Source organism: Mobula hypostoma, chromosome 7 (assembly GCF_963921235.1).
Source record: "Mobula hypostoma chromosome 7, sMobHyp1.1, whole genome shotgun sequence".
Classification (NCBI taxonomy): domain Eukaryota; kingdom Metazoa; phylum Chordata; class Chondrichthyes; order Myliobatiformes; family Myliobatidae; genus Mobula; species Mobula hypostoma.
Window position 1 is genome coordinate 171534015 of NC_086103.1, and position 22498 is coordinate 171556512.

Sequence of the window (22498 nt, forward strand, 5' to 3'; positions counted from 1 at the left end):
GTGTCTTTTGCAGGGGAAGTCGGAGCACCAAAGTAAAATTAAAAGATACCCATTTTTAGATTTGGTTAATAACTGGGCTGTGAAATTGAAACTGACTGAGGAAGACAAAGTTGACCAAATTTGCTTGCCACCTGTCCCTTTTTGGCTCTTTCCAGAACCAGAAGTAGACCTATTCCTCCTTTTTCAGCTTAAAGGAAGCAGTGCAATTTCATCAGCATTGATCACAAATGCATATTTAAATAATAAATGGGGATCTTATCTGAAGATTTTTACTGTTGGCTCAGTGGACCCAGAGAGCAGTAGGGCAGGATTTGGGATGTATGTGTCTCAATTTGGAGTTAAGATTGGTCACCGGGTTTCAGATGATGTTTCTGTCTTTGAAACAGAATTATTAGCAATCCTCTGGGCCTTATGGTGGATAGAAGACTCTCGACCATGTAGGGTTATCATCTGTTCGGATTCTGCTGCTGCCTTAGAGTCTGTAAAAGGGAGTAAATCAAAAACTTGTCCTGACATAGTTACTGAGATTCTCTAAGTGTTGTTAGAGTAGGGAAGATGGGTTGTGTAGTTAGATTTTCATGGATACTTGGACATGCTGGGGTGGAGGGAAATGAAATTGTGGATGGCATTGCAAAGTCTTCCTTACAGAGCAGCAAGTAGAAATTAGAGTTCCCCTAGGCAGAGCAGAATTGAGAAGTAGGATCAAAAAAGGTATAGAGAAGAAGTGGCAGGCGGATCGGAAAAATGAATTAGGGGCAGGCATTATTTTCCTAGTCACCCAATAGTTAAAAAGGTCTCAGACTGTTACCTTTTAAGTCGTAGAGATATGGTGAAATTTACAAGACTTAGGTTGGGGCATTGTGGGCTAAACTATTATTTAAAGATAATAGGAAAACATCCTACTGGATTATGTGACTGTGGTAGTCCAGAGACAGACCAGCATGTTTTGCTGAGCTGCAATCGATACAAAATTGAAAGAAGCACGTTGTTCAAGAGGCTATCTGGCTTAACTTTATTTTGGTTTTCTATTAAATCTTTGTTTGGCCATCAAGAGAATCAACATCTGATTGAAGAGTTTATCATTCAGTTTATACGTGAGACTAGGTTATATTCGAGAATTTGAGTTCCTTCAAGTTCTGTAATTAATTATACATCCTGCGGAGGGCTGTAATATGCCTAGATGTGTCTATACAGCCAGAAATAGAAGAAGAAGAAGAAGATCATCATCCAACTGTGGAGCTAGGCTGAGGTTGAACTGTTGGCTGGTGTGTAGGTGGGTGGATGTTGGAAGTGTGGTGTTGTGGGTGTGGGGTTGTTGGGAAATAGTGTAAGTTTAAGTAGTGAGGGGGATCTTGAAAGGGAACCAGGAATGCAGGGTTTGGGTGAGTGCAGGTTGATGGGAGGAGGCTGGAATGAAGTTGAAACTAGATCTGGAAAACAGAAAAAGAAACATAATATTGGAATGATTTCAAGTAATGGAGAGGAACAGTGGAAATCAGGAGATACATACAATAAAATTTCCAAGTCACTGAATATCCCTTGCAGCACAGTTAAGTCAATCACCAAGAAATGGAAAGAATATGGCACAGCTGTAAATTTGCCTGGAGCAGACTGTCCTCCAAAACTGAGTGACCGTGCAAGAAGGGGACTAGTGAGGGAGGCTACCAAGAGACCTATGACAACTCTAGAGGAATTACAAGCTTCAGTGGCTGAGATGGGAGACACTGTCCGAACAACAACTGTTGCCCGGGCAGTCACAGCTTTATCGGAAAGTGGCAAAGAGAAAACCACAGTTGGGGGAAAAAAAAACTCAGGTGAAATCTTGGCTAGAGATTGCCAGAAGGCATGCGGGAGACTCTGAAGTCTATGGTCTGATGAAACCAAAATTGAGCTTTTTGGCCATCAGACTGAACACCGCACATCATAAACACACCATCCCTACTGTGAAGCGTGGTGGTGGCTTCATTATTCCGTGGGGATGCTTCACTGCAGCAGGCTTTGGAAGGCTTGTGAAGGTCGAGGGTAAAATGAATGCAGCAAAATACAGGGAAACCCTGGAGGAAAACCTGATGCAGTCTGCAAAAGAACTGCGACTTGGGGAAGGTTTATTTTCCAGCGAGACAGTGACCACAAGTATAAAGCCAAAGTTACATAGGAATGGCCTATTTATAAAAAAAAAAGTTAATGTCTGGAGTAGCCAAGTCAGAGTCCTGACCCCAATCCAATTGAGAATTTGTGGCTGAGCTTGAAAAGGGCTGTTCACTCACAATCCCCATGCAATCTGACAGAGCTTAAGCAGTTTTGTAAAGAAGAATGGGGAAACATTGCAGTGTCTAGATGTGCAAAGCTGATAGAGACCTATCCACACAGACTTAAGGCTGTAATTGCTGCCAAGGGTGCTTCTACTAAATATTGACGTGAAGTGGGTGAGTAATTATGCAATCAATTATTTTGTGTTTAATAGTTGTAATGCATTTAGACAAATTTGTAGATATCTGTTTTCACTTTGACATGAAAGAGTTTTTTGCTGTTGATCAGTGTCAAAAAAGCCAAATTAAATCCATTGTGACTCAATGTTGTAAGACAATAAAACATGAAAACTTCCAAGGGGGTGAATACTTTTTATAGGCACTGTAGCTAGGGTGCCTAAGACTTTTGCACAGTACTGTAGTAATTTTATGTATTGCACTGTACTTCCACAAAAAGCAATCAATTTCATGACATACATGCGTGATGATAAACCTGATTCTGATATGGGTCTCCATTGTGGACTGAGAATGGGAAGGGGTAAGGAGTGAGGAATCATGGTTGGGAAAAGGGGAAGGGTGGTGGGGGGAGTGAGCTGGAAGCAGCAGGGACATATTCTGTAATGATTAGTAAATGAATAGTTTGGAATCTAACGATCTTGCCTGGTGCCTCAGGACTGGGAGTGTCTACACCTGCAGCATCCTTGGCCCTGGCATTCCTTCTCTGCCACCTGTCCCGTACCTCTCCTGCAACACTCCTCCCTCACCGTTCCCCATATCCTTTGCCCAGCCAGATTTGCAAACTCACTCTTCGCTCCATGTTGACAAATATAATACTATGGAAAAGCCTTAGACACCCTTGCTATATCTATGGTCTATGACTGTATGTACGGAGAGACCACAATAAACTTGAATTTAAGTTGCTGCCTCACGATTGGCTGATCAGATATTTGCATTAACAAACAGGTGTGCATGTATGCCTATTAGTGGATACTGAGTGTTTGTTTGTTTGTTTGTTTATTTATTGTGATACAATGCAGAACTGACCCTTCCCAGCACTTCGAGCCGTGCCACCCAGTAACACCCCATTTACTCCCAGCCTAATAACAAGCCAATTTACAATGACCAATTAACCTACTAACCATTATGTCATTGGGCTATGGGAAGAAACTGGAGCACAGGGTAATGGGGAGAACATCCAAACTCCTTTACAGGCAGTGGTGGGAATTGAACCCAGGTCGCCTTCACTTCTCCTGAGAGGCTGGAGTATTGCAACTCCAGGTGTTTGCAGACATTCGCAGCACAGTGAAAGGCGTTTTTACTCATTGCACCAATGTCAGCCATAGATGCCTAGCATCTCCTACCAAATTTCCAAATAATATAACACCCTCTAAATTGTCCCTACCTCATACAAGATTCAAAACTGTTTGTTGTTATTCTTCAGAACAGAGGTGTGAAGGAGAACAAAATGATTGTTACTCTGGATCCAATTCGGCATAAAAATTAATAAGCATAAAGAACAGAAAAAGAAACAAAAAATATACCATATTGTGTGAAGGTCTAAGGCACACAAGCTATATATGTGCTTAAGACTTTTGTATAGTGCTGTAAATATAAAAGTAATCCTATAAAACACAATATACAAATAACTGTTATGTACATACATAGATTGATTCTATATGCATAAAGGGAAAGTAGGTAATATGTACAATATGTAGTGGTGGGGTGGATTGATGGGTGGAAATGATGACCTGCAGGTATTACTTACCATAAGTCGTCAGGCAGGTCATTAACTGTACCCATTAACCCACCCCCACCACTTTTGAGTCGAGTGGTCCTGGTGTTGTCACACTGCATGTTTGGAACCAAGTGCAGGATCACACAGAGGCTCGGAAGGGTAAAAAAAACTAGGAATTTTATTAACAAAAGAGACAAAACAGTAGAACATAAAAGGTCTTGCATGACTTGGGATAACTCAGCCAGAGTTTCACTAGGCGTGGATCACAAACACCGAGCCCTGAGGGGTTAGTAGTGCCTATTTAAAACATAACACCATAAGATATAGGAGCAGAAATAGGCCATTTGGCACATCAGGTCTGCTCCACCATTTCATCATGGCTGATCCATTTCCATCTCAGCCTCAATCTCCTGTTTTCTCCCCACGTACCACTATGCCCTGACTAATCAGGAACCAATCAACCTCTACCTTAAATATACCCAATGACTTGGCCATCACAGCTGCCTGTGGCAACGAATTCCACAGATTCACCACCCTCTGGCTAAAGAAATTCCTGCTCATCTCCATTCTAAACGAACATCTCTTTATTCTGAGGCTGTACCTTCTGATCCTAGACTCCCCCACCATAGAAAATATCCTCTCCACATCCACTCTATCGAGGACTTTTAACATTCCATAGGTTTCAATGAGATCCTCCCTCATTCCAGTGAGTACAGTACCCGAGCTGCCAAACATTCCTCCTATGATAAGCCTTTCAATCCTAGAATCATTTGCGTGAACCTCCTTTGAACCCTCTCCTTTGTGCCCTTGAGTGTACTTAACTCCGTGTCCAGCTAATTAGAACCCCAGTCTCTTGACAATCTTACAAGTAACCATTCAGATAAGAGACAAAAGTGCAAGAAAACTTTATTAAATACCTGCAAAATCTTGGAGAATTAATTGGAAGTATTGAAGGACAATTGCAACTTAATCATAGAGTAGAAAAGTCCTAACCATAACACGTAAAAAAAACCCTTAAGTACAATCATACATTATAATTATAATTAATGAAATTCAGAGAATGCAAAAAAAAAAGCAGCAGTAAAAAAACTCAGAACCCTCAGAATACTCTATCCACAAACAGATTGTGACAGGTGTGGCTACTGCGTAGTTTCTTTCCTAATGGGAGTGGGATATTCAGTCCATGAGCAAGGTGGGTAGGATCTTTCATGATGTTGCTGTCCCTTTTCCAGCATGTTTCTATATCTGCGTCTCTGATGGTGGATAAGTTGGTGCCTGCGATCCATTGGGTAGTTTTGGCTACCCATTGTAAAGACTTTCTGTCTACCACAGTATAATTTCCATACCAAGCAGTGTATTAGGATGCATGCTACTAGGATAACAGAAATTCCTTGGAATCGAGGATACTGAGGTAGTTGGGTTGAGGAGGGAAGCATAATTATGAAGGGCCTAGAATGGAGAAAACAGGAATTATCACATTTCATTACCAAACAGGCCAATTGCGATTCAAAATCAGGTTTTCTATCACTGCCATGTCGTAAAATGTGTTATTTTGTGGCAAAGTTAACAAATTTCACGGCATACGCCAGTGATATTAAATCTGATTCTGATTCAGTATATTGTGCAAAAATTACCAAAAGTTACAATAAAATTTGGAAAATAGTGCAAAAGAGGAATAATGAGGTAGTGTTCATGAGTTTGTGGCTGTTCAAAAATGTCATGAATTCTGTTCAGAAATCATAATGTTACACTTCTCTGTAGTATTTATACCTGGTTAACATGGCACCCAGTAACTAACCTAACCAACCCAACACAACCCCCAATCACCACTGCTTTATCATTTCCTGTCAGTCACCTTATGTACAGCGCCTAGCGTCACTTTATCTACATAGACTATACCTATGTATGTAAGCTATCTTGTGTATTTATGTTCATTATGTTTTTTTTCACTTTATTTTCTATATCTTATTGTGCTGCATCAGATCTGGAGTGACAATTATTTTGTTCTCCTTTACACTTAAACAATCTTGAATTGCGCTAATCTATTCATTGCTTTTATAATAACCATTTTACAGTGAAATACGTTGTTTTTGTCAAAAAAAATCAGCAAGGAATTGTGCTGGGTTCCCACAAGTGTTGCCAAGCGTCCATCATCAACATCGCATGCCACAACTTGCTAACCCCAGAAACCTTTGCAATGTGAAAGGAAACTGGAGCACGTGAAGGAAATCCATGCAGTCATGAGGAGAACGTATAAACTCCTTACAGGCAAGGGCAGGGATTCAAAGTTCAAAGTACAGCGAGTAGAGCCCACATATACACATGACTGTGTGGCTAGGCATAGCTCAAATACCATCTACAAATTTGCTGACGATACAACCATTGTTGGTAGAATCTCAGGTGGTGACGAGAGGGTGTACAGGAGTGAGATATCCCAACTAATGGAATGGTGCTGCAGCAACAACCTGGCACTCAATATCAGTAAGATGAAAGAGCTGATTGTGAACTGCAGGAAGGGTAAGACAAAGGAACACATGCCAATCCTCATAGAGGGACCAGAAGTGGAGAGTGTGAGCAGCTTCAAGTTCTTGGGTGTGAAGATCTTTGAGGATCTAACCTGGTCCCAACAAATTGTTGTAGTCATAAAGAAGGCAATACAGCAACTATACTTTATTAGGAGTTTGAAGCGATTTGGCATGTCAACAAATACACTCAAAAACTTCTACAGATGTACTGTGGAGAGCATTCTGACAGGCTACATCACTGTCTGATATGGAGGGACTACTGTACAGGACCGAAAGAAGCTGCAGAAAGTTGTAAATCTAGTCAGCTCCATCTTGGACTCTAACCTACAAAGTATGCAGGACATCTTCATAGAGCGGTGTCTCAGAAGGGCAGCGTCCATTATTAAAGACCTCCAGCACCCAGGGCATGCCCTTTTCTCACTGTTACCATCAGGTAGGAGATACAGAAGCCTGAAGGCACACACTCAGCAATTCAGGAACAGCTTCTTCCCCTCTGCCATCCAATTCCTAAATAGACTTTGAAGCTTTGGATACTACCTCACTTTTTTAATATTCAGTATTTCTGTTTTTGCACATTTTTAAATAATCTATTCAATATATGCAATTGATTTACTTGTTTATTTATTATTATGTTTTATTTTATTTGTTTACTTTTTCTCTCTCTGCTGGATTATGTATTGCATTGAACTGCTGCTGCTAAGTTAACAAATTTCACATAACATGCCGGTGATGATAAACCTGACTCTGATTCTGATTATCGAAGTATGGATACATCCTAGAACCTTGAGATTCACCTCCTTACAGGCAGTCACAAAACAAAGAAACCCAAAAGAACCCATTTAAAAAGACAAGAAGACTGTCAAACACCCAGTGTGCAATCCCCTGCATTTTCCCTTCCAGGAGCACATTGGAGTTGAAGATGCTGTCATCTACCTGCTGAGCAGGGCCTACTCCCATTTGGATAAACAGGGCAGCTTATTTCTTGATTTCTCAAGTGCCTTCAATACCATAGAGCCCACATTGCTGGGGGAAATGCTCCGTACAATGCAGGTTGGTACTTCCATCGTATCCTAAATAATGGACTACCTGACTGGCAGACCACAGTTTGTGTGGTTTCAGAGCTGTGTGTCAGACATGGCCATAAGCAGCACTGGGGTCCCACAGAGGACTGTATTGACTCCTTTTCTGTTTACCCTGTATACCTCAGACTCCAGATACAACACTGTATCATGTTATCTGCAGAAATTCTCTGATGATTCACCAGTAGTTGGGTGTATAAAGGGAGAATGGGAGGATGAATACAGGGCCCAGGTGGAGGACTTTGTCAAATGGTGCAAGCTGAATCATCTGCAGCTCAACATCAGTAAGACAAAGGAGATGGTGATGGACTTTAGGAAGACAAAGCCTGCACTGCTTTCTGTTATATTGATGGTGAGGACATGGATATGGTGAGGACCTACAAGTACCTGGGGATGCACCTGGATGACAGACTTGAGTGGAGCACCAACACAGAGGCTGTGTGCAAGAAAGGCCAGAGTCACCTCTACTTCCTGAGGGGACTGAGGTCCGTTGAAGTGTGCGTCCTCTCCTTCACTTGTTCTTCCAGTCTGTTGTTGCCAGTACAATCTTCTATGTGGTGGAGTGCTGGGGCAATGGCATCAACGCGGGTGATGCCAACAGGCTCAACAACCTTATTAGAAAAGCTGTCTCTGTATTAGAAGTCAAACTGGACACACTGGAGGCCATGGTAGAGCAAAGGATCCTGCGGAAAATCCTGGTAATTTTGGACAACGTTTCTCACCCTGTGCATACCATCATGGCTGAACAAAGGAGCACTGTTAGTAATAGACTAAGACAACTACACTGCTCCAAAGAGCACTATATGAGGTCATTATTACCTTCAGCCATTAGGCTCTATAATGAGTTAACCTATAGCCAGGGAAGTGATGACCCCCTTCTGTTGGACTGTTTAAGGTATCTTATTTATTCTTTCTTCTATTCTAATATTTGTATATCTGTGCACTTGTAATAAGACCATAAGACAAAGGAGCAGAAGTCGGCCTTTCGGCCCATCGAGTCTGCTCCGCCATTTTGTCATGAGCTGATCCGTTCTCCATTTAGTCCCACTCCCCTGCCTTCTCACCATAACCTTTGATGCCCTGGCTACTCAGATACTCAGATACAGTAATGCTACTGTGACACTAATTTCCTTTGGGATCAATAAAGTATCTGTCTATCTTATCAGACTCTTGTACAGACCTCGCTTATACCAAAGATGAATTTGTGATCTCCCAGTATCATTGTGGTCCTTGCACTTTATTTGTTGACCTGCAATACACTTACGCTATTGCCACCACACTATATTCTGCAGTCTGTTTTCTTTTTACTGCTTCAATGTACTTAATGGAATGATCTTCCTTGATAGCATACTCTCAAAAGCTCTTCACTGTCTCTCAGTACATGTGACAACAGCAAACCAATAACAGTACCAATACCAGATCATTTGAGAGGGAGATTAGTGGCAGGCCTCATCCACAATGGAGCCACCATGAGGATAGTGAGCAGTGAGATTGAGATTCCGTCCTTGTGTATTGAGTCTGATAGGGAGGGCTCTTCTCACCACGATCTAATCATAATCTTGTGCTTGTTTGAGAGTTCACCTGATGAGTTATCTTGCCAAACAAAGACACAAGAGACAGTAGAAGCTGAAATGTGAACTGTTAAAATGCTGGAGCAATTCCCAGGTCAAGCAGAAAGTAAGGAGGGAAAATATGGTTGATTTTTCAGGACTTTTGCTGATTGGCATTGATGGTCTTCTCAGGGAATTATCCAATAAGATCCACCATCTTCTTTTCCCACAGGGTGTTGAGGATATTTCATGCAGACAGTGCTTGCCTGACTTGTGGTGAGAGGTGTTTACCAACATAAACTTTTGTACGAGGGGATAAGTGGTTCAGTGGAATCCAATGGAAAAGAAAGTTTCCTAGCAACCAAGGGTCCCATGCCCAGACCCATGTCTACCAAACTCAATAATAGATAGAACCTCAAAATTTATTGCCCTTGGTATTTGCCTACCCATTTTCTGTGCACATCTCAACATAACCGCAGACGAGAAATATCCATCAGCGTGAAGACTACACTAGGTTCATTTTCCCTCCTCTGGCATAAGATTTGCTGCTCAGAGGTTGGACAAACTTGGTTGTTTCCTCTGGAGCAGTGCAGGTTGAAGAGGAACCTGATAGAAGTACGTACGATTATGAGAGAATAGGAAAAGCAGAAAGAGTACATAGTCAGAATATTTATTCCTGGATCAAAATGTCTTATACTGGAGAGTATGCATTTAAGGTAAGACAGGGTAAGTTAAAAGTTAGATATGAGAGGCAAGTTTTTTTTATAGTGTGTAGTGGGTACCTGGAATGTACGGCCAGACGTGGTGATGGATGTAAGTATGATTGAGGCATTTAAGGGGCTCTCAGATAGGCAAGTGGATATGCTAGAATAAAGGATTTGAACATTGTGTAGGCAGATGAAATAAGTTTAGCTTTGTTTAATTAATTGGGCACTACTTTGCTGGCTGAAGTAGTGCTCTATTTTCTGTGATCTACAGATGAAATGGAAGTATTTCAGGTGTAGGCTTTACGTGTCAATCAGGTTCTTCCCTACGGTCGAGAAGGAGAGCCACCACCACGTTTTCAGTTTTTGTTTCTGTGCTGTTCCTTATTGTTTGGTGATTACCCCAGTTCCTCCTCCTTTCATGGCTCAGCTTGGGACGGTCCAAGACGGAGTTCAGTGCAGTGCAAGACATAGAAAATTAATTTAAGTTACAATAGAAATAAATAATGAATACATAAATAAATAGATAGATGGATAGATAGAAAAATAAATAGATAGATAAATAAATAGACAGATAGTGCTAAAGAGGAATATTGAGATAACTTCATGGGTTCATGGGCTGTTCAGAAATCTGATGTCAAAGAGAAAGAAGCTGTTCCTAAAGTATTCAGGCTCCTCTAGTTCTCTCTAATGGTAATAATATGAAGAGGACATGTCTTGGATGGTGAGAGTCCTTAATGATCGATGCTTCCTTCTTGAACCACCCCCTTTTGAAGATCTCCTCAGCAGTGGGGAGGGTAGTGCCCGTGATGGAGCTGGCTGAGTCCACGGCCCTCTGCAGCCTCTTTCGATCCTGTGCATCGGAGCCTCCACACCAGGCGGTGATGCAAGCAGTCAGAACGCTCTCCACCGTTTATCTGTAGACGTTTGTAAGAGCGTTTGCTGATGTTCAATATCTCCTTAAATTCTGAATGAAGTATGACAGCTGGCATGCCTTCTTTGTGATTGAATCAAAATTTTGGACCCGGGGGATATAACAGCAGGATAGAAACTGTTCTCTAGCCTGAAGACGTCAGAATTTTGTTCCTTCTGCCCAGTGGGAGGGAGGTGAAGAGAGAGTGTCCAGGGTGGGAGCAGTCATTGATTATGCTGCCTGCTATTGAGACAGCGAGCAGTATGGACAGAGTCTATGGAGGAGAGTCTGGTTTCTGTGATGTGCTGAGCGCTCTGCAGTTTCAGGCAGAGCAGTTGCCATATCAAACTATGGTATATTCAAGTGGGATGCTCTACCAGTTGTGTACAGTGCCAACAACTCTCAAAAGTCCCAACACCATCCAGGACAAAGCCCACTTTGTTGGCATCCCATGAAGCATCACGAGCATTCGTTCCTTCCAGCTCAGTGCATGCCATCTACAAAGTGCACTGCAGTTATTCTCCAAGACTACTTCAACAGTATCACTGAAGCTCACATCTACAACTTTCAATATTTCATAGGTTTCAGTGAAATCCCCTGCACCATTCTTCTAAACTCCATCCAGTACAGGCCCAGAGCCATCAAACATTTCTAAATATGTAAATCTTTATATCCTCAGGATTATTCTTGTGGACCCCCTCCGGACCCACACCAATGCCAGCACATCCTTTCTTTGATAAGGGTCCCAAAACTGCTCACAATACTCCAAGTGCGGTCAGACGAACAGCTTATAAAGACTGCATTACATCCTTGCTTTTGTATTCTTAAAATACATTTCATGTGCTGTACTATTGCAATTGTCTGATCTTTGCAAGGAAATGTGGTAATGAGTTAACACAATCAATGACAGATTTTTGTTTTATTATTTGCAGGAAAAGAAGAGGCAGTTTCCACAATTTTGAAAAGCTTTGCTGTGACCATAATTATTATAGTTCTGATGGTGCTACTGCTGATGTTTATTTGTAAAAGGTAAGCTTCTTGTTGACTTCTGCTTGTTATTCACTGATGTGCAGGAGAGGATTCAAATGATTGTGCTAAATGAGGAGCACCCTGGAATCATTTATCATGCCAGGATTCACTCTATAAGCAAACTCGTTGTTAGTGGAAAATTAACAAACTGCAGATGGTGGAAATCAAAAACAAAAAAAAATGGAAAACACTAGAAGGGCTCTGCAGGTGAGGCAGCATCTGCGGAAAGGCAAATAGGTTTATTACTGTCACGTGTACTGCGATATAGTACGGGGTGGCACAGTAGCCTAGTGGTCAGCACAACACCTTGCAGTACAGATTTAATCCTGGCCTAATTTACAATGGGACAATTTACAATAACCAACTAACCTACCAACAGGTACGTCTTTGGACTGAGGGAGGAAAGCGGAGCACCCGGAGGAAACCTACGTGGTCATGGGGAGAACATCCAAACTGCTTACAGACAGCGACAGGAATTGAACCCGGGTCACTAGTACTGTAGAGTGTTGTGCTAACCACTATGCTACCGTGCCACTCCATACAGTGCCTTACGTAAACATCCACCTCATTCTTTATGTCAACCTGCCAATCTTCAGCCCATGCCTTTCAGACCATGTGCTAATATTACTTCATGACTGTATGTGCTGGATCATGACTATATGTGCTGTTATTTGTACCTTGGCCCCAGAGAAACAATGTTTCATTTAGCTGTATACATGCATACGGTTGAATGACAATAACCTAGATCCTGGTGGTAAGTGCATTCAGGCTGTTTTTTTCCACCTGTTGGAAGGTGAAGATGTTGACTGCCTTGCTGAGGCAGCGAGAAGTGTGGACGCTCTATGAAAGGGAGCTGCATCCACAAGTCACTGCATTTCTTGCAGTCTCAGGCAGAGCATTTGCCATGGCAACATGGATGCTCTCTGAACAGTTATTGTCTCAGTGTTTCAGGTTGAAGACACCTTGTCAGACTCTCTGACCTGAGACATTAACTCTCTTTTTCCTCCTCACAGATGTAACCTGACCTGCTCATGATTATTTTTTTCAGCCCACTGCTAGCACTGGCTCACTGATAAACATATGAGAAGAGTTCCATGTCTTTGGGTCTGTACTGACAGGAGTTTAGAACAATCAGGGGTGAACTCATATGAGGAATGTTTCCTATAGTGGGAGAGTCTAGGACCGGAGGGCACATCCTCAGAATACAAGGACATCCCTTTAGAACAGAGAAGAGAAGGAATTTTTTTAGCCAGATGCTGATGAATCTGTGGAAGCCGGCTGTGAAGATCAAATCATTGGGTATATTCAAAGTGGAAGTTGGTAGGTTCTTGGCGAGTCAAGGCATCAAAGGTTTCAGGGAGAAGGCAGGAGAATAGAATTTAGAGGGATAGTAAATCAGACATAATGGAATGACTGAGCAGACTCGATAGGCCAAATACCCTAATTCTGCTGCTATGTTTTATGGTCTGATATTACATAAAAACATATGACATTTGCTTACTGGGTGGTCTTTTAAAAAAAAAATGGTTTTTGGGGTTCAGGAGCTGTAATGTTGATTCAGGTTCACAAGTCTAGCGAGTGAGACAGAAAACACTCTCTGTGAATATTTATCTACAAACAGTAAAAATTCAACGAAACATTCATGTTCCCCAAGTTACAGAGAGTACAAGGCTGAATATTCAACAAATATACTTAATGAAATGTGCATGCACAGCATACCTTCTCAATGATCATCTGTTTCAAAGGGATAGTTGAAACTGGACACCAGGCAGCTATCCAATGGGAAAAGCAGCTACAGTTTCTAAATTAACCAATCAAGACAGAAGTGACTTTTGACACTCGGAATAAGCCATAACACCCACAGGACAGGAGCTGAAACACTTGTTCCAGGGTAGCTAACCTCACATCATCTCTTTTTTTTCTAACATGGAGCGACACAGTAGGGGCCCTCCAGCTCTTGATGTTGCTTTTGATCAGGGAGGTTGTTCAAATACCAGGCCATAAGAAACGCCTCATAACAAATTCAAGGAACACTGCACTGTTGGAAGTGCAAGCTATTCAGCTGGGAATCTTGGTGAGCATGGATCAGTTGGGAGTCCCGGTGAGCATGGATCAGTTGGGAATCTTGTAGATCGGTTGAGTCAAATGGCCTGCTTCTGTGCTGTAGCACTCTATTGATTCACAAGATACAAATCATAATACATAAGCTATGAACAATTAGTGCAAACGTCAATAATCAAACTTAAATAAATGTGAACATAACGAACAGGCTAAATAATTAGCAACAGAACAAAGGGAGCAGGAGAGACCACTTAACGGATGTTGTGCAGGGACTTTTTGGGTGATACACCTGAGTGAGTTTTGTTGAAGCTGGATAGCTACAGAAAGAAAGCTTCAGGGATGATGTGTTCTCCTGGTGGTGATTGGGCTTCTCCCAATGGCAAATTGGTGAATAGGTGACAGCTAGGGTGGGTGGAGTCAGCCATAATTTTTCCAGCTCTTTACTTCGCTCTGACGATAAACAGGTCTTAGAAAAATAGAGAGCTATGGGTAACCCTAGGTAATTTCTAAAATAAGTACGTGTTCGGCACAGCATTGTGGGCCGAAGGGCCTGTATTGTCCTGTAGGTTTTCTATCTTCTATGTCTTCTAATGTCAGTAGCTAACAGCCAATGATCTTCTCCACTGAGTGGGCCACTCACTGCCACCTGGACCTGGAGAGGGAGGAGGCGGCAGGAAACCAAACAGTGATGGAGGTGGTCACAGCACTCTCAAAGATGGCTGTATAAAAATTCATCAGGATACGCTCTGATTTGTTAAGTTTCCTAAGCTGGCAGAGAAAGAACAATCTCTGCTGGGCTTTCCTAGTGAGGAGCATAACATGCTTATAATCTTCCAGCAAAGTCCCAGAGCACAGAAACGAGCTCCTCAGTACACCGCTTCCATGATGACCTAGAGTACACTAACTCCATTTCCTCTCATAAGCCTCACGTGTTTTGGTGTTTTCATCTTAACAACAGTAATCATATCTGCTTCCACCACCTCTTGTTGCAGAACATAAAGGTGAAAAGTTTCAGGGGAAAATGAGGGGGAACTTCTTCAGTTAAAGGGTTGTGAGAGTGTGTAACGAGCTGCCAGCACAAGTGGTGCTTACGAGTCTGATTTCAGTGTTCAAGAGAAGTTTGGATAGGTACATGGATGGTGAGCATATGAAGGGTTATGGTTCAGGTGCAGGTCAATGGGACTAGGCAGGTTAAATGGTTCAGCACAGATTAGATGGGTCAAAGGGCCTGTGTTTGTGCTGTGCTTCTGTATGACTATATCACATTCCAGTCAGCAACTACTCCCTGTGTCGGGAAAAAATACTTAAAACATACAGCATAGAACATTACAGCCTAGTGCAGGCCCTTTGGCATATGATGTTCAAACTTCCAGGTCAATCTAACCCTTCCCTCCCACACAGCCCTCTATTTTTTGCCCTACAAATCCTTTCTGAAGCTCCTTCCTCTCATCTTAAATCAATGTCCTCTTGTTTTCTGGTAGATTTACCATGGGAATAAGATTTGACCTCTCCCTCCTATCTGTGCCTCTCATAATCTGATATACAAGGAGCCTCCTTTGCTCCAAGGAAAACAAACACAGTCTCTTTCAAGTTCTTCACCCTAATGAGATCCCTCCTAACCTGGAAATGTTCTGCTAAATATCCCATTTACTTCTCCGAGGATGGTCAGCTTGTCGTAGTGGAGAGGCTTGTGAGATCTTGAGATCCTAAGAGCGATGCCATCAGGAGCATAGCTCCTGATAGATCATCCACAGTGGTAAGGTCAAGCAGGAGGTTCCAGATAAAGAGCAATAGAGCCAAGACCTCAATGGTGGACCTGGCTGAAGATGATGACACATCTCAATGGCAATAAAGGTGGAGGAAGGCTGCAGCAGTGAAGTTGTCTTGGATGCCATGCCAGTGCACCTTGACTCTGATCTGTCAAGGACTGTGTGGTGGCTGCTCATGTTTCAGTCTCCCCATCTTAAACAATAGGTATTCTCCATTAAGGGAGTAATCCTTTGGAAGATCGCTTGACTCGAGTGATTACACCATTACTAAATATCCTATGCATTCTCTCCAGCACATAGGCATCCTTATAGTATAGAGATCAGAGCTGTGTGCAGTAAATGGTTGAGGTTTCTTTCAGTGCTTTTCCCTGGCAATGGCCCAACAAACAGAGTGCCAATGGTTACACAATGAACATGTTTTCTAATAGATTTTGTAGTTAGGGTGTGGATTGTACTGCCAGGTTCAATTACAGACTTCAAAATGAAGCTTGGAGACGTACGAAAAGGAAAAGGATTAGCGGGGAGAGAGTAAAAAATTGAGATTACTTGGACCAATCCTGAATAGAGTTAGAATGAGATGAACAGCTTCCTTCCTTGATCCTCGCGAACTAAGAGTTATGTTGAAAAGGCAGATAGGTTCAAAGTTCAAGCTTCATATATTTATTATCAAAATACATATATGTCTCCATATACAATACTGCACAAAAGTCTTGAGTACATGTAAAAAAAATCTGTAAAGCAAGGATACTTTCAAAAAGAATGAATTGTAAAGTTTCTAAATATCAAAAAATTCTGCAAAGAGCAGTAAACAGTAAAAATCTAAATCAAATCAATATTTGGTGTGACCGTCCTTCGCCTTTAAAACTGCATCAATTCTCTTAGGTAGACTGTTGTGAAGTTTTATACATAAAAAAAAAATGGCTGGTAGGTTGTTCCAAGTATCTTGGAGAACTTGCCACAGTTCTTCTGCAGACTTTGGCTACCTCACTGTTTCTGTCTCTTCAAATCCCGGAAAGTAATCCCGGAAAGCGATGATGTTCAGATCAGGGCTCTGAGGAGGCCACACCATCTGAAGGCATATAAAAAGTATAAGGTGCCTAAGACTTTTGCACAGCACTGTGCTACTCAGAGATTAATTTCTCCTTCTCCTAGTTATGTTTCATATGCTGTGTTCTTTTCAGGACAACTTCCATGAATGGATACTGTATCTGCAAATACCGAACACCCTTGTATAGAAATAAATTTCCCACAGAAAAGGAGGGCAGAGAGCAAACTTTACATAGATTGTGCTTTTTCTAACTGGTTGTATTTGAGTAGTAGGGTTGGATGGAAGAAATGTTATTAAATCACTCCATTTAGATATTTTTATACTTCTAGGTACAAGATACTGGAATACCTGTGTCAAGAAGTCCCTGATCCGAAACAGAAATTTAAGGGTCTGTTTGAGAATTATGATGGAGAATTTCGGGTAATCAACAATAGAAATCTCGTTTACTTTTGATTCGTGCATCCAGAATAATAATGCGGCTGGCAAACTTTTTTTAATGCGAACAAACTCGAATGGTAAATTTTATTTCGAGTGCTGTTCAAAATAAGTCTGAGGAAGATGGAGAACAGGCGAGAAGTTATTGTGAGAGGGAAAGAGAGAAAAAAATAAATAAATAAATAGGGATGGGGTAAGAAGGGGCATATTCCGTCAGGGTAGCCTCCAACCTGATAGCATGAACATTCATTTCTCTAACTTCTGTTAATGCCACTCCTCCCCTTCTTACCCCATCCCTTATTTATTTAGTTGTTTATTTATTTTTCTCTCTCACACTAACCGCTTGCCTGTTCTCCATCTTCCTCTGGTGCTCCCCTCCCCCTTTCTTTCTTCCAAGGCCTTCCATCCCATGATACTCCCCCTTCTCCAGCCTTGTATTCCTTTTGCCAATCAACTTCCCAGTTCTTGGCTCCATCCCTCCCCTTCCTGTCCTCTCTTATCATTTCGGATCTCCCCCTTCCCCTCCCACTTTCAAATCTCTTACTAGCTCTTCCTTCAGTTAGTCCTGACGAAGGGTCTCGGCCCAGAACGCCGACTGTACTTCTTCCTATAGATGCTGCCTGGCCTGCTGCGTTCACCAGCATTTTGTGTGTGTTGCTTGAATTTCCAGCATCTGCAGATTTTCTCGTGTTTGCGTTTTTAAATGACATATAGCGATTAGCAGTTCTGTGAGTGAAAATGCCTTGTTAATGACAGAGGTCAGAGGTTCAAGCTGACAGGATGGCGACAGTAACTCAAATTACCATGCATTTCAACAGTGGCGTGCAGAAGAGCACCTCTGAACACACAACATGTTTAATTTTGAAGTGGGTGGGCTGGAGCAGAAGCCCACCAGCACGCACTCAGTGGACAGCCCAGCGCATCTGTAGACGTGAACTTCCCTTTGTTCAGGACATTTACAGAGACAGGTGCGTAAAAAGGGCCCGAAGAATCATTGGGGACCCGAGTTACCCCCACCACGAGCTGTTCCAGCTATCACCATCCAGGAAATGGTACCGTAGCTCTGGGACAGCTGCTTCCACCAGGCCATCAGACCTATTAGTTTACACCGATACAATTGTACTTCTATGCTATACTGACTGTCCTGTTGTACACACTATTTATTACAAATTACTATAAGTTGCACATTGCACATTTAGATGGAGGCATAATGTAAAGATTTTTACTCATGTATGTGAAAGATACAAGAAATAAAGTCAATTCAATTCAATTTAATTCAGTTCAATTCAAGTTTATTAGGTACTTCCTGTACCTAATAAAATAGTCGCTGCGTGTATATTGAACAGACTGTGAATGAAAGTGGTTGATGCAGGTATGATTGCAACATTTAAACCCTACTTGAACGGGTATATGAACAGGAAAGGTGTAGAAAGGTATCAGCCAGGCAGGGGCAGTAGACATCTTGGTCAGCATGGAAGATTTGAAATGAAATATCTTTGTTGTCATTGCATAGTACAATTTGTCATGCACCAATACAGCGAAAATGAGTTTGCAACTCCCAAACTCAATGCTATAAAACAACAAATAAAATAAATAAACAATAAATAAAGTCAAGTAACCAGCCAGTGGGCTTGTTTCTGCGCTGTATTGCTCTGTAACACCGACATTCTATGCCCACTGCATGTATGCACATGATCTTCTGCTGCTGTAGCCCATCCACTAGGTTGTTTGAGTTACTGTCACCTTCCTGTCAACTTAAACCAACCTGGCCATTCTCCTCTGATCTCTCCAATTAATAATGCATTTTCATACACAGAACTGCCACTCACTGGATTTCTTTTGTTGCTTTTTGAACCAGTCTCTGTAAACTTTAGAGACTGCTGTGTGTGAAAATCCCAGGAGATCAGAATTTTCAGAGAACCTCAAACCACCCTGTCTGGCACCAACAATCGTTCCACAGTCAAAGTCACTCAGATCACATTTCTTCCACGTTCTGATGGTTGGTCTGAACAACAACTGAATCTCTTAACCTTATCTGCATTTTTTTTGCATTAATTTGATGATTAGATATTTGCATTAATGAGCAGGTGTACGGGTGTGGCCACTGACTGTATTTACAGATGAAAATAAATAACAATTCCATCCACTGAAACAAAATTTTGCTGTAAGTCTCCTCTCTATAATGGATAACTTGGTGTGTTAGTGACATACCCTTTGTCTCAGCGATAATATGTAATACTATTCCTTTTTATTTTCTACAGAAATGGACTAATGCCTCTTACCCGGAGACAATTGACCCCAAAGAATGTGACATAGTTATTGTTGAAGACTAGAATCTCTAATGTGGATCTGGAGAAATAGTAACTGTACTAGTTTTTGTTAACATGTAAAAGAAATTGAAGCATCTGTACCACTCCAGGTAGATGCCCTGTGGGGAGATTGGACCAGGAGTTTCTGTCTCCCTCTGCCCTAGCTCGGATATAATTAACACAAGAGATTCTGCAGATACTGGAAATTCAAGGTAGCACGCACAAAATGCTGGAGGATCTCAGCAGGTTAGGCAGCATCTACGGAGAGGAATAAAGAGTTGATATTTCAGGTTGAGATCATTCATTAGGACTGGAGGTATTTTGTCATCTTCCACCTTCCTTCCCAGATCTGATGAAAGGTCTCAGCCCAAAACATCGACTGTTTATTCCTCTCCATAGGTACTGGATGACCTGCTGAGTTCCTCCAGTATTTTGTTTATGTGTTACCCAGGTGTCATTGCTTTGATCAACCTTGTTATCAAAATGTCTTGGCATAGGTTTCTGACTTACCTGAGGAATTGTATCAATATCAATGTGACCTTTAGTTTTTGTTGTTCCCCTCCTGGTAAAACAGGAACCAAATCAAGGACCATGTGAGAAACCTTAAGGAGTTCCTGCTCACCGTAGATCTTATGGTTGTTTGTTGTGTCTTCCCTGCCCATTTATTTGTTTTGCTCTTTTTTTTAACCTAAGTAATTCTGAGAAAATTACTCAGAATTTCTGAGAAGGAAAACTGAAGGGCTATGTAGGAGGGGAGGGTTAGATTGGTCTTCGAGTAGGTAAAATTTCAGTACAGCATCGTGGGCCGAAGGGCTACACTGTGCTCTCTGTTCTACGTGTAAATCTTGGAATGCATGTTTGGGGGAATTCATATAGGCAATAATAAATATAGCAAGAAATGATTTATTGGGGGAAATTTGCATCTTTAAAAGTTGATAAATCATCATAGTTGAAAAAAAATACCAAGCCCTCAACAAAAACAAGGAAGTGAGTGGTAAGAGTCCTGAGAAAGAAAAATGAGGACTATGTGTGAGGGAAAGTCTAGATTGATCTTAGAGTAGATTGAAAGTTCAGCACAATATTGTGGGCCGAATGGCCCGTACTGTTCCATATTCCTTGTTTTATAGTCTATGTTCTAAAATTGTTTCTCTTTCAACTCGCAATTTATAGTGACTATGCCTCCCATTATTCCAATGACAGTTGTGTGGTTACAACGTGGGGTCCAATCAAGTAGCACCATGGTACGGGGTCTTCATCAAGAGCATTTCACCCTAACCCCTCGCACAATATGTAGCCCGTCCTCCATTCCCATCCCACTTACATCATCCCCACATCTCCACGACAACCCTGCTGCTCCCTGTGCAGTTGTCATGGAAACTCATCTTCGGTAAAGCTGACCTTCTTCCCAGCAGGCATGTGTGAATAGCACAGTTCAACTGGCCACTGCTCCCTGTAATCGCAAGTCCTTTGGCATTCCTGGGAGATGACCAGCTAGTGAAAGTGACTCCTTAAAGTCCAGACATCCCAACTCCAAAGTTCAATTTTTGTAGACCCCTCCGCTCCCCCCATATTTGGTCCTGGCGCTATGCACAGTGTACAATTAATACACAGAAGTTCACATGTCAAGTTGCGGATGGGTTGGAGCCAGAGCATTTGCTGCACAAGAAAATAACTGTAAACAACAGATCTGAGTCCTTCCAGCATTTTGTGTGTGTTCCTCTGGATTTCCAGCACCTGTAGAATCTCTTGCGTTTAAATTTTACATATTTAATCCATCCTTAATTACTTTCCTGTTATGCGGGTTGTATCTCGGCTGCTGAAATGAATTACACAGCTCTTTCTTATTTGCTGTGGGCTGCAGTTTGCAGTAAGGTGGCTCAGCTTGACACAGGAGTACTTGTATCTCACATAGAAGGGACACAAAACAACCATATCCTAAGCAAATAGGTGTTAACCACGTGCACAGTGGATCAATTTAAGACGTCCGTGGAGGAATGCTGCTAACTACAATATGCTAGTCTGCAGAAATATGTGCTGAGGGATGCACTGAGGCCTGGGCAGCCACTGCAAGAGTTCTGTGGGAAAGGGCCACATGATAGGGTGCATCCATGATTGGATAGGAAGGGGCCTGGTTGGGTGAGGAAGCCCCTCAAATTATTGTGGTAGTGTACCACCACGAGTGACAACAACCCTTGTGTTTATATAGAATGTAATAGAACAGTACGGAAAACACTGACTATGAATATAAGAACAAAAAGGCACTATGGTTTATGGTTTATTTGTGTAAATAATTCTATTATGAATAAAGTTTATTTTGTTAAAAAAAACTAAAGTAGAATTTATCCACTAAAATTCCATCCCACAGGAATATTTTCTCTCAGTTCTCTCAGTTGTCCGGTGCGGAAGAAGAGCAAGGTGGCATGCCTGAATGACTATCGACCTGTGGCTCTGACATCAATTGCTATGAAGTGCTTCGAGAGATTGGTTATGACACACATCAACCACAGCCTACCGGTCAACCTCGACACTTTGCAATTCACCTACGGGAGCAACAGGTCAATGGCAGATGCCATCTGTCTGGCCCTACATGCCTCCTTAGAACACCTGGAGAATAAAGGCGCATACGTAAGGCTCCTTTTCATTGACTACAGCTCTGCCTTTAATACCATCATTCCAAATAAACTGATTCCTAAGCTCCGGAACCTAGGCCTTAGCACTCAGATCTGCAGCTGGATCTTCAACTTCCTCACAGACAGGACACAGGCTGTAAAAATAGGGGACAAGCTCTCCTCTACAATCACTCTGAGCAGCGGTGCCCCACAAGGCTGTATACTCAACCCCCTGCTGTACACCCATGATTGTGTAGCCAAGTTTCCACTGAACTCAGTATACAAGTTTGCTGATGACACCACAATTGTAGGCCGTATCTCGGGTAATGATGAATTTGAGTACAGAGAGGAAATTAAGAGCCTGGAGGCATGGTGCGAAGACAATAACCTATCCCTCAACGTCAGCAAGGCGAAGGAATTGGTTGTTGACTTCAGAAGAAGTAGCGAACCACACGACCCCATTTACATCGGTGGTGTGCAAGT

General features: G+C 42.0%; 1 protein-coding gene across 3 annotated transcripts in view; it reads left to right on the plus strand.

The window, feature by feature from the left end:
• Positions 1-21660, plus strand: part of LOC134349089 (interleukin-5 receptor subunit alpha-like) — a 74584-nt gene extending 52924 nt beyond the window's left edge. For 2 of the 3 annotated variants that reach the window (XM_063052944.1, XM_063052946.1), the window contains 3 exons: positions 11688-11784; positions 16992-17082; positions 19359-21660. In XM_063052944.1, the coding sequence (XP_062909014.1) occupies positions 11688-11784; positions 16992-17082; positions 19359-19430 (260 nt within the window). In that variant the 3' untranslated portion in view covers positions 19431-21660. The remainder of the gene's footprint in view (positions 1-11687; positions 11785-16991; positions 17083-19358) is intronic. The other variant, XM_063052945.1, reaches the window with a different exon arrangement.
• The last annotated feature ends 838 nt before the right edge of the window (positions 21661-22498 follow it).